The 12468-nt window shown below is 36.5% G+C and overlaps 1 protein-coding gene across 1 annotated transcript in view; it reads left to right on the forward strand.

Moving 5' to 3' along the window:
- The window catches only part of LOC129765163 (feline leukemia virus subgroup C receptor-related protein 2), a 127821-nt gene that overhangs the window by 55692 nt on the left and 59661 nt on the right, over nt 1–12468 (forward strand). The window contains exons 2-3 of the mRNA XM_055765064.1: nt 9202–10211; nt 10381–10495. Coding sequence (XP_055621039.1) covers nt 10073–10211; nt 10381–10495 — 254 coding nt within the window. The 5' untranslated portion in view covers nt 9202–10072. The remainder of the gene's footprint in view (nt 1–9201; nt 10212–10380; nt 10496–12468) is intronic.

Below are 12468 nucleotides of genomic sequence, written 5' to 3' on the forward strand. Positions count from 1 at the left end.
ATGAACGAGACCAAGCTGTTATAAACTAAGCTATGTTGAAAATCACATGCACGTATTTTCTAACAAGGAGACAGCAATAAATATTGATTTTCTATATTTCATTTTTTCTACTTATATTACTTTTTTCAGTTGACGTGACGAAACATCATATAACCTTTCGTTCAAATCCTTTAATTCGTTTTTTTATCGGTCACATTTGATTTATTTTAAAGATCGTTAAAATATTCAAACACACTTACAATACATTAGTGTGTTTTATTCAACACCCAAAATATTCACTAGAAATAATTTATTTGGCAGAACAACGTTTGCCTGGTCAGCTAGTAATACTAGATAATTCTTTCACCAGATCGTGTACCGATAAGTTTCGAAGTGTTCTACGGATTGCGTTCTCAGGTTGGAAACCCTCCGCAGTTTTTTCAATCCTAGAAATACTTTTTGTAGATTTGTTTTTCAATGTACATCGTTTTAAATCTCACCAACGGTCGCCTAACAAATTTTATAAACATAATGTCAACAAAGTCTGGTTAATTCTTCTACGATTTACTTCCATACAAATTATAACAGGATCAGAACAACACCCGAAATTATTTTTTAGCACATTTTAGCACAGAAAAAACGTGCTACCCTCTCATACTAGTACAACATTTGTATAATATATACGTCATAACAATATAAGAGCAATATGAGAGAGCAAAACAAGAGACACATTGCAAACAAGCACTCATTATTTTTTTCACACTATCTGACCCGGCAAACTTCGTCCCGCCCAAAATTTGTTTTTTGTTATCACATCAACGTTTTCTTACTAAGCGCACGTTCATGGGTCTAATCGCAGAACTACATTGATTGATTGTCTAATCTACCCTTTAAATTAATTTTTTACTATAAAATTTCATAATTTTTTATTTTTTACTATAAATTTTTATAAAACTTCTACCAAAACTCGATGTCAGATTATTTTCAGACACAATTCTCGTGCAAGGTTTTTCATTCACTTGCAAATAACATGTTTCTTCGTTACATGGAATAAATGTTTGATACAGAAAATATGATAGAACGAATACAGCCCTAAATCGGACAATTCCTTTCTCGAGTTTTGCTCTTATCAATACATTCAGCGATTGATTTTTATATTTATATAGATAGAAGATGATATAGGAGTGCGTTTTATCACATTAAAATCCATTTCCACTTTCGAACCAAGATCAATTTCGTTAGCGCAAACATCAAATGGACTAACAACGCTTGTCAATATGTAATTGTAGAACATATGCGAATTGATTTTTTTCGAATTTTCCCAGAGTTTTCCGAAAATTTTCAATTGTCGTGTTTGGTTAGAATATGTTTGGTTGAAATATGTATATTATTTTTATGGGACTCCCTCTCCATTCCAGAGGAGGGAGGGGTGTCGTACCATCATAGAAACATTTCTCGTATCCAAAACCAAATTTGGCTCCATTTGTCTGATTGATTTTCGAGTAATACAGCCTCAGGGACCTCAACCTCAGGGAGGGGGAGGAGTGTCAAGCCACCATTGAAACATTTATTGTCTCCTGAAACCTCCATATACAAAATTTGGTTACTTTAGCTTGACTATTTCTTGAGTAGTGCAGAAATTTGTGTTTCATTTGTATGACAGCCCCCCACCTCGAGAGAAGGGAAGGAGTATCTAGCCACCGTAGGAAGGTTTCGTGTCCCCTAAACCTCCACATGCCCAATTTGTCTCGATTTGCTTGATTAGCTCTCGAGTAATGCAGCCCCCCTCCTTAGGGAGGGGGAGGAGTGTCAAACCACCATTGAAACTTTCATTGCTTTCTAAAACCTCCATATACCAAATTTGATTCCTTTTGCTTGAATATTTCTTGAGTAATGTAGCAGTTTGTGTTTCATTGGTATGGCAGCCTGCCCTTAGAGAGGGGGGAAGAATGTCTAACCACCATAGAAACATTGATTGCACCCTAAAACCGATACATGCCAACTTTGGTTTCGTTTGCTTGATTAATTCCCGAGTAATGCATAAATTTGTGTTTCATTTGTATGGCAGCTCCCCCTTAGAGAGGGGGGAGGAGTGTTTAGCCATCATAGAAATATTTATTGCACCCTAAAACCACTACATGCCAAATTTGGTTTCGCTTGCTCAATTTATTCCCGAGTAATGCAGGAATTTATGTTTCATTTGTATGGCAGCCCCCCCTCAGAGAGGGGGCAGGGGTCTCGAACTATCTTAAGAACCTTCCCCGACCCCAAAAACCCCTACATACCAATTTTTATGTCGATCGGTTCAGTATTCCGACGGAAACGCTACGGAAACGGCCCCCGACCGAAAAGAATACAGATTCACGTTTATGCGTTCACGTTTATGATTCACGTTTATCCTTTTTACTCTTAGAAAACACTTACCATGCATACTTTTAAGATCCTTCATTTTAAAATGTGGTGACATCTTCTTCTTCTTCAGTGGCACTAACGTTCCTAGAGGAACTTCGCCGTCTCAACGTAGTATTACTTGCGTCATTTTTATTAGTACTTAGTTGAGATTTCTATGCCAAATAACACGCCTTGAATGCATTCTGAGTGACAAGCTCTAGAATACGCGTGATCACAGTGCAAGTCGGAGGAAATTTCTTTGACGAAAAATTCCCCCGACCAGAACGGGAATCGAACCCGAACACCCGGCATGTTAGTTATGACGCTAACCACTCGGCCACGAGAGCAAATGTGGTGACATATTCGCGTGTATTTGTTGCGTATTTGGCTATATGGATAGCGTAGTCGTGTAAAACAGCCTTGCATTCCAGCCGGCCTTGATTCGATCCCCGTTGACATCGTTTATTTTTTTTTTTTGATTCGATCCCCGTTGACATCGTTTTCCACAATTCACCTGAGAAATGACCGAAATGTGTTGAATCAAACGGGGATAACTTCGAATAAAAAAAACTTGAGTTTCTCCTGGAAATTATGTCTTCTTAATCGAAAAAAACGATCAATTTCAACTTGCATACCTAGTACAAGCAATAGGAAGACAAACTATACTAAATAGCCAATGAAATGACAATTAATCGGTATAAAATCTTCACCAGATTCTGAGTAACAGAATACCAACAATTTATACCGAAGATAAGGAGAAGCACTTCAATCTACAAATGTTCTATTCAGTTTAACGCTCAAAAAAGTAGTTTTATTATTACAAATAGAAAACAAGAAGCGAATAAAAACACAAAACAGCCAAATGACATCAAAAATTTACTAGATAATCAGAGCATTTCTCAAAAATTAAAAGTTGGCCTATAAAATCACATACGGGGAGTGTAACAATATGTAGAATTTTCCGTCAAATCATGTCCGAAAAACTTTTGTAAACTAGAATCCCACAATAGTTGGAAAATAGTTGAGAATATGAGAGGCGAGAAAATATTATACGCTCACTTCGATTTTCGCGAGAAATACAATGCCGATTTTTAGTTTTCGGCGAGTGATGATTAGCCGAAAAATGGTTTCGTTTTCAGAATCTTTTTTTCTTGCACGCCCAATTACGGTTCTGATTTAACCAATTAGACCAAACAGACTAACGTTGATCAAGCTTGAACAAGAGCTTTGCTCCTTGTTTAGTTTCCCATATTTTCAGCACTAAATGAGGAACGAAAAAGCCTTTCCGCTGGACTTCAGACAGAGAGAGAGATCTCACCATATCCCACTCTCTGAAAAATATTTTTCGGTGAAAAGGAAGAGACGAAAATTTCATGTGCTGCAATCTCTTTGCATATTTTTTTCAGGAATTATATACAGGGTGGACTCGATTATATACAGTATCCGCGTTCTTTTCACTGTATATAATCGAATCAACAATAAATAATTTGATGTTTATACATACACTTTAAATTTTTTGAATCAAAAAGAAGAAATCAATTTTTAATTTATTCCCTTGAAGTTAGAAAACACCTTTCTCACATGAAAAAAATAAATTTATCCAGTGGATTTAAATACATTTTGGAATAAAAAGATAGTGGTTTTGAATGCGTTATAATTAATTTTAACCCTAAAAATCACAATAAACTTGATTGTTTCTGTCAACCAAATTACAGCTCTCAAACCGCTTTACAATTTGTTTCTTGACATCCAACTTCTATCTTTCCTAATTTCGCTGCAATATCGTTATAAACAGTTCCAGGTGTGAATTTAATCAAAATCTTCAAAAATCATGATTTTTACTGCACTATATAGCCAATTAATTTTCACCTTTACGTTGAAATATTAAATTTTTACGTAAGACTAAGTTTATCTATTAGGGGTTACTCTACAAATAATGCGACGAAAAATTGTGAAACTTCAAATACATATTACTCAAAATCGTTATTGCGATATATGTTATACTATATACTGTATACAGTGAAGAGAATTAAACATGTAAAAAATTTAGCGAATAAAGTAGGTATGGTTTTTAGATTTTACTCGCTGCTTGTGCTGTGGGGGAAGAGAAACAAACAACGTGGTTTCATACAATGTTACCGTTAGATTCCATGATAGAGACGGGTACGGACTGATTCCGAGCGAACTGTCTGGGGACGAATGATATGCAGCTGAACTGAATACATGTGGAAAGCGAATTGCGTTGGACGGAACGGAAACGCTTGGGGAAAATAAAAAAAGATAACGATATTGTCATTCACTAGCAAAATGCATGTAATGGCTCATTTTGTTAATGTATGCTCAATATTGAATGTATAATCAGAATTGGTTTCATAATTGCTATTAAATTTGTTTCTCGACAAAGCTGTAAATTTTCAATTTAATATATGTTTTTCAACTCGTTTGTGACATATATATATACGTTCCGTTTATCAAAAAAACTAGAGGAGGCTGAGACAATTCATGAATTGGATAAACAAATAATTCAAAAAAAAATTTTCGTTGCTTTAAATCCATTGTGAAAATAGATAAATTAAAGAAAATAGTGGCTTTTTTCTCTCATTGAACTATTATTAAATACAATCTTTGATGGAACCTAGGTTGAATCCTAACAGAAAATATGAAAAATTGCGCGAATCAGATTATTGCTTAGCTGAGAAGCATATTTTTACATACAATTTGCGGCTTTTAAAGACGAAGTTTCTTTTCACCCAGTAATTAACACTAGAAAGACCGAAAGTTAGTATATACCTATATTGCCCAAAAGCAGTCAAAATGACTGCTTTGTGAAAGAATATCTGATGTGTAAAGAAATTTATTTTAAACTAATTTTCAATATTTTTATATCATTTACAGTAACACAACACAAAGTTATTAGAGAATATGAAAAATAAATAAAAAATCATTTTTGGACTATTCGAAAATGAAGGTGGAAATTTTTTCATGTGTTTTTCATTACTTTTATAAATTTTCACATATTCATGTTTAGAATCTAGAAGAGCTACACTTTTATTTAGTCCGCTTTTATATACTGTAAGAACACAATTCTCTGGCTGCTGAATTGGCAGCAATACACTGGACAGCGTCGCCTCACGACCTGTTGAACACTATTACATTGTAACGGATAGTCTTAGCTCTGTCGAAGCTATCCGTTCAGTGAGGCCGGAAAAGCACTCGCCGTACTTCCTTGAGAGAATACGAGAAATTTTGAGTGCTTTATCCAGACGCTGTTATGTCATTACCTTTGTCTGGGTCCCTTCACATTGCTCAATTCCGGGTAACGAGAGGGCTGACTCATTAGCAAAGGTAGGTGCAATTGAAGGCGACATTTATCAGCGTCAAATCGCCTTCAATGAGTTTTATTCTTTAGTCCGTAAAAATACCATCGCAAACTGGCAACGTAAATGGAACGAAGATGAATTGGGCCGGTGGTTTCACTCGATTATCCCTAAGGTTAGCCTCAAACCATGGTTCAGAAGTCTGGACTTGAGTCGGGACTTTATTCGCACCTTCTCCCGACTCATGTCCAATCACTGTTCGTTAGACGCGTTACTCTTTCGTTTCAATCTGGCCGGTAGCAATCTCTGCATTTGTGGCCGAGGTTACCACGACATCGAAGACGTTGTTTGGTCGTGCGAGGAGTATCTTGTTGCCAGATCGAATTTAGAAAACTCCCTTCGGGCTAGAGGAAGACAGCCCAATGTGCCGGTGAGAGATGCGTTGGATCGGTTAGACCTTGATTACCCAAATATATGTTTTCCTTAAAGCTATCGATGTTCGTGTGTGATTATCCTTATATCCTTATACCCTGCTTTTCTTCCTTTACGAGTAATTGGTCCCCTTGCTTTAATCAGGAGAACAAGTTGAAATGTAAATTCACAATAGATATACGAATAGATTTAAGAATTAAGTGTGTGTGATTATCAACATTGTAATAATTTCCTTATATCCCATCCTTTTCCTGAAAAATTATGTCACCCTTCTAAACTCGAGTCCACCGCGAGTAATCGGTTTCCCACATTACTAACCATAGATTTAAGAAAATTGTTTGTATATATATAGTTTTAAAAACATATTTAAGAATTCGGCTCCATTAAACTTATGTAACTGAGCCTGTAAAAATAAACGAATTTAAAAAAAAACAATTCTCTGATTTACATAACAGAGTTGAAAGACGAGGCATGTTATCTTCCGTTTGATGAGCTTATTTGGATAGTTCCCTTTTTTTTCCTCTAATAGTTCCAACCAGAATTGTTTTTTTGTCGATAATTTTGTCGCGAGTGACATGCTAGGGAAAATTGGTCGTGATATTTCTTGAATATCTTGTACATGGCTTGAAAATATTTATTAAGAAATATTAAAAACACAAAATTATGATTCTGCTAGATACGCAAAACTTCGTTTTCTTTGCAACCAGAGCGAACCAAGTCCATGCTAGCTATTAACATAATATCATACATAACACATTAGTATTTTGTAACGGCTCTTGACTAATTTCATGAATGGTATATATATTGACTCACTTTTGCTGTTTATGACAAAATAATATCTTAATAAATGATAATAAATTGATTTAAAAATGCATTACACTTGGTTCGCTGTGGTTGAACGGAATTTTGAAAAATGCAGATCAGCGCTTCAACACTTCATTGCAGCCCGTAGCCTGTCTTACTTACCAGATCCCGACGACATTTGATTCCAGGAGCTGTCCGAAGCACAAAAATCTGTTGAAGATGCGGATCTGCCTTCTTGGAGAAAACGATCTCTATCATCTGATGCCATATTGTGGGTCAGCTACACAGAATTTTTGTTTTGGAGCTTTTTTTTTTCCAAAATATATATTTTTATCAAGGCTCATATGGCGTTAGCCTGACGGGGCTGGAGTTCAATATTTTGACGGTTTTTCTTATTATCTATGTTAGTAATATGTAACCGATTACTCGCGGTCGGCTCGAGGTTTGTATTACAAGTGTTCTCGTAATTGGGATGTTGCTGTCTCCAATGCTCTGTACGTGTGCCCGACACGGGATACTTCCTATTGGGATGCAGCAGACCATTAATCAGCAACGCCCCCCTAGTATGTACCCCATATCTATCCAGGATAGAATGGTCACTAGCCGGCGCAATCATCAGCTCGTGTAGAGTTGTCATGAGCGGTACAACCTTTGGCTCTTGTTGAATGATCAGTGAACTGCACAACCTTTGGCCCGTGTATCTGTAAAGAATGTGTGTATGTATTGCCGCGACTAAGTAAAAGTTTATAGATCGGATAGGAGGGATATGAAACAGGGACACAACGAAGGAAACATCATTAAACGTTGACATCGGCGTTTCTGAGGAACTGGTATAGATGAAGCAGAAGATCAGGATCACGGCTACCTAAGATATCCCGGACGGGGATATCCGATTGTCTGCCTTTTGCTCTCAGTGCTTTAGAGAGCTGAGAGCGAGCAGCATGGAACCGGATACACGACCAGACAATATGCTCGATGTCGATGTCGAATGATCGAACTGTTTTGGAGCTGTTTTCAATTATCCGAATGACATGGTCAATTTACAGTCGATAGATTATTATTTTTTTTGCATCTAATGGTGTAAGTAACTCAATTTTGAAAAAAAAGGCGCTTGGTTCGTTTTGGCAGAACCCTGACCATATGTTATGTAAAAAGTCACAACATTCTAAAAAGCTGTGCCATTATATACATAACAGCTTTCCAAATTGAAATTGAAAAGCAATCAATATGACTGGCTTGGGTAATCTAGTGTTAACAGAAAACGAAGAAATTTAATACAAATTAAAAAATGTGCTTTCTAATCTAATAATATCATTTCTAGGTCAGGAACAGCTATGAAGCTTCCTATGTACTGTAAGATGATGGTTTCGTATTTCAGCTAAATTAAAAAAATTAAAGATAAAAGGCAACCGATGGATTAAGATTTCGGACGGTTTCATTAATAAGAATTTGTATGTACATTTATGAAGATCGAGACAAGAAAACCAGAGAATGTCGAGTTTTTCGTGCTAATGGAATTGGAATATCAACCGGATTGTTTTTCAACAGTTTACTACTGAAAATAGAAATTATTAATAATTAAAAGTTCCAGGTTCTTTCTACTACTACAAAACAACAGTCCGCCTGAAGTTCATGATGATGAAATTTTACCAAAAATATTTTGAAAAATTTGAAAAAAAAAATAGTTGAGTTAAGGTTAGTACTATGCGTTTTATATTACGACTAATAGTGGCTGGCAGAGATCTTGTGGACATCGGAATCTTTCTCATAATCTTCCTTCGACGAATCAGCTCTTGCCAGTGCTGTCGGAAATGTACGCTTCTTCGTTGAAATAATGCTTGAGAAATTTCAAAACGAATTATTGTTAACGTTTTTAATTTCTAGATTAAAATACACTGGTTCAATTTTAATTTTTTTCTCGAATATTGATGAATAAACCAGTATACTCAATTTCAATGACGTTTGTTTTAAATAATGACAGTTTAATGAGCACCGCGTCAAAATCAATATTGTGTTGAGTTTTCTCCTTTCAAACTTCGAATAAATGGTGTTCTTTAATCATCTACTAAAAATGTGGTTATAAATGGAAGCAAAACAAATAAATTTCCCAAGCTTTTGCCAATCAATATCCTGGCGAACGGAGCGCCTTGTTGGATCTGCCGTTGTCATAAAACCATCCCCACAACAATAACAGAAGCAGCAGAAAAAAAACGCATAAATTTTCGAAGTTATGTTAAAGCCGGTAATAAATCTCCGCTCTGTTTTCATCTTCTTTCAGCACACAACACACACACACACGTACATACTGGAACTCGGAAAAAGTTTACCTTGCTTGCTGGCCCTGCGATTGCAGCAGAGATTCGCGCGAAGTGGGAGAAAAATAAAAACAATCGCTGGAATTCTACAGAGGTTCACGGTTCCATCGATACCAATTACCACCCACCGCCGCCCAACCGTAAATAGAGCCTCGTCTTGCTGCTCAGCAAAAAAAAAGGAGGAATGAAAATTTTGCTATTATTGTCATAGATACTATCACCACCACCTCAGCGAAGTAAGTGAGCAGCTTCAGCAGAATCGAACCAAATTGCACGAAACCAAGCAGAAATAAATCAATATTTTATACAATTTTATTAATATTTAACGACTACGGAGAACCGGTGTCGGTGGGACACCAGATGAAAGGTGGGGCACTCGTGAAATAATCAGCATGATCACGACGCTGCAGCATCCATCGATTGTTGGTCTATTTTGGGAGCAATAATCGGGACAGTTGGGGGAAAAATCGATGCAATGCGAACGTGGCAATAATTTGATTTCGGTGGGCTGAGATAAACGGAAAAATCAAGGGTGAAACAATCTCACACGGAAAATTTTACCCCACATAACCCCACAGCACAGATCGCCCCAGTAGAAGCAGTAGAAACGTAACGACAATAATAATAGTACCTTATAGTGTTTAGATTTTACCAAAGCCAAGAGTAACTCATTTCATAATCAAGTAAAAAAAAAACAACAAGAAACCCCGAATCAAGTGCCGTTCCAGTTGTTGTGCGGCAGGACAAAGGATTTTTTGAAGCTCTCTCTCTCTCTCTGTGTCTATCTCTTGTTGCGGAAGGACTCATTCATCGCGAACACTCACGCCGCACACAATGGATCTAAAGCACTCGAATGTTCCGGAGGTGACGGTCCCGGCGGATGCCTACATGCCCGGTAGCAAATCCTCTGATCTAATCAAGCCGCCCACCAATGGATCCAGCGTGACGCTGGATGCCCCGGGACTGCAACCCGGTGAGTACTATTTCCGATCTTTCTGATTGTTGTTTTTAAAGGGGATAGCTGAGATGAATAATATCATGATTTGAATCAACGTTGTGTTTGATTGTTTCAATGTTTTTTTTCTATGTTCTTTATTTTTTCTTGGCGGGCGTGGATGATCAAAACCCCATTGGAAAACCAGGAGAGTTTAAGGTGTATGGTCGACGATGGATAGTGCTGGCAATCTTTGTGATGTACTCCGCCTCGAATGCACTCCAGTGGATCCAGTACAGTATTATTGCGAACATAGTTCAAAGGTGAGTCCATGTTTGTTTCGAGTAGTTGTCGAGATAGTGGGAAACTCATGTTTATGTATGGAATGTATAATACGAACGAACGAGGAGCGGTATTGTTATACAGAGCGACATATGCTAATGAAGTGTGTTTTCTGGAATGACCGCTTTGGGTTTCTTATCTGGTCGATCATCCTAGTTAGTTTCTGTTCATTCGAGCTGAGTTGTTTGTGTTGAAAAGTTTTTTAAAAAAAGTGAACGTAGTCTTCAGAAACATTTAAACAATCTTACATCTAACATCCATGTTGAAGGATTGTACAATAAGTCTGTAAAGTACATGAAGCTGTTGGAACATGTCCACATTACGCCGATCTATGTTTTTTTTTCCTCTATATTATAGTGACTTTCAACACATTTCGGTTGGTTCGTCACTTTTACTTCCATTTTTGGAAGGATGTCGGGAGTGAGAATTGAACTCGTGATCTCTGCGTGAGAGGTATGGATGTTACCTCTACGCCAGATCGTCTCCACAAACGCCGATCGATGTTGATCTAACTGATCATTTAATTTAAATGTCAGAACGATTTGAAATTCTGAACTATTTTGATACATAACAAAATTGAAAATTGTTTCCATCAGGACTCAAGAAATCAGCTCTATCTCGGAACCGTTTTGATAGAATGGATTGTTTTGTTGAGCTTTCTGAAAAAATCTAGATAAATATCATAACATTAACATAAAAGGCTCGACATTGTCTGGTTTTTTGTTATATCCGATGTTCATAAATGTACATTAAAATCCTTACTAATATAACAGTCCCTTCAGAAATATTTATCGATCGGTCACTTTTTTTTCGTTTATTCTATATGATGGAAACGTGCATTGAGTAGGATATTATTAGACAGCAACCTTTCCAAAAAAATCACTATCAACGTTTTGTCCTTCAAAACAGGCTCTCAACGAAATTTTAAGGATATATGTAATATATGTAAGGAAACCAGACCATGGAGTCTGGAGTCTGGCTGGAGATGGATAAAGGACTTCACTTTCATGAGAGGCTTAGTCGCTAACCGAACCTAAGTGAACCACTTTTTCCGAACTGTTTTTTCCCTCTTTCGTTCAGCGGTATCAATACCTGTATCCAGAATTATGTCCTGGCATTGATATCGTTAGAATAAACAGGACATTTTCTAATTTGTATGAATTTTTCGATTAGTTGAAAAAGGATTCTTGAAAAGTCGCACATCTCATGTCAAAATATGCTTCTCACCCGACAATGCTGTATGTAATAATTTGATTCGCGCAATTTTTCATATTTTCTGTTGGGAATCGTCTCAGCTTAGTCCGATTTTTTCCCGATGAACAGAAAGTATATAAAAATTACACATGAATTGATAAAATGCCTTGAATTGAAAAAAGAACGACCGTTCGTTCAAACTTTTTGACGATATAGTTTTTCCGTTCGTGAACCGTTTGCCTATCTCTACCATGGAGGCTGAAGCCCGAATTGTATGCAAATATGTTGTTTGTTGCTCTTCCCCCACAGCTCAAGCAGCGAGTAAATCAAAAAAACATACCTACCTTATTCGCTAAATTGTTTACTTCTTTTACTATCACTACTTTTTGTGTTAAAATAGAAAAAATACTGAATAAATTTCATATGAATATGGTATACGAGTTCTGTTCAAAAAATATTTCGACTTTTGAATTTACGCGGGTTACGTATATTCGATTCTAGTTTTTTTTTTTTTTTTTTTGTGGCATTATGTTGCTACTCATGTCTCTCACTTATGCTGACAAGTACGACTATTTTGAATGTTCAGTTATTTTTTTACAACTGCTTTTCTTACACGTGTTTTGGTTCATCTTCGATTTTTGCCTATCTCTAGAGAAATCCCTTCGTAGTGCTGAATCAAAATCGGCTATGGCTATGGAAATGGTTAATGCTCCCACTTGAAAACCCAACATGAAGAAAATCATTCTTCAATTTAATTTCA

The sequence above is a fragment of the Toxorhynchites rutilus genome, chromosome 2 (assembly GCF_029784135.1).
Source record: "Toxorhynchites rutilus septentrionalis strain SRP chromosome 2, ASM2978413v1, whole genome shotgun sequence".
NCBI lineage: Eukaryota > Metazoa > Arthropoda > Insecta > Diptera > Culicidae > Toxorhynchites > Toxorhynchites rutilus.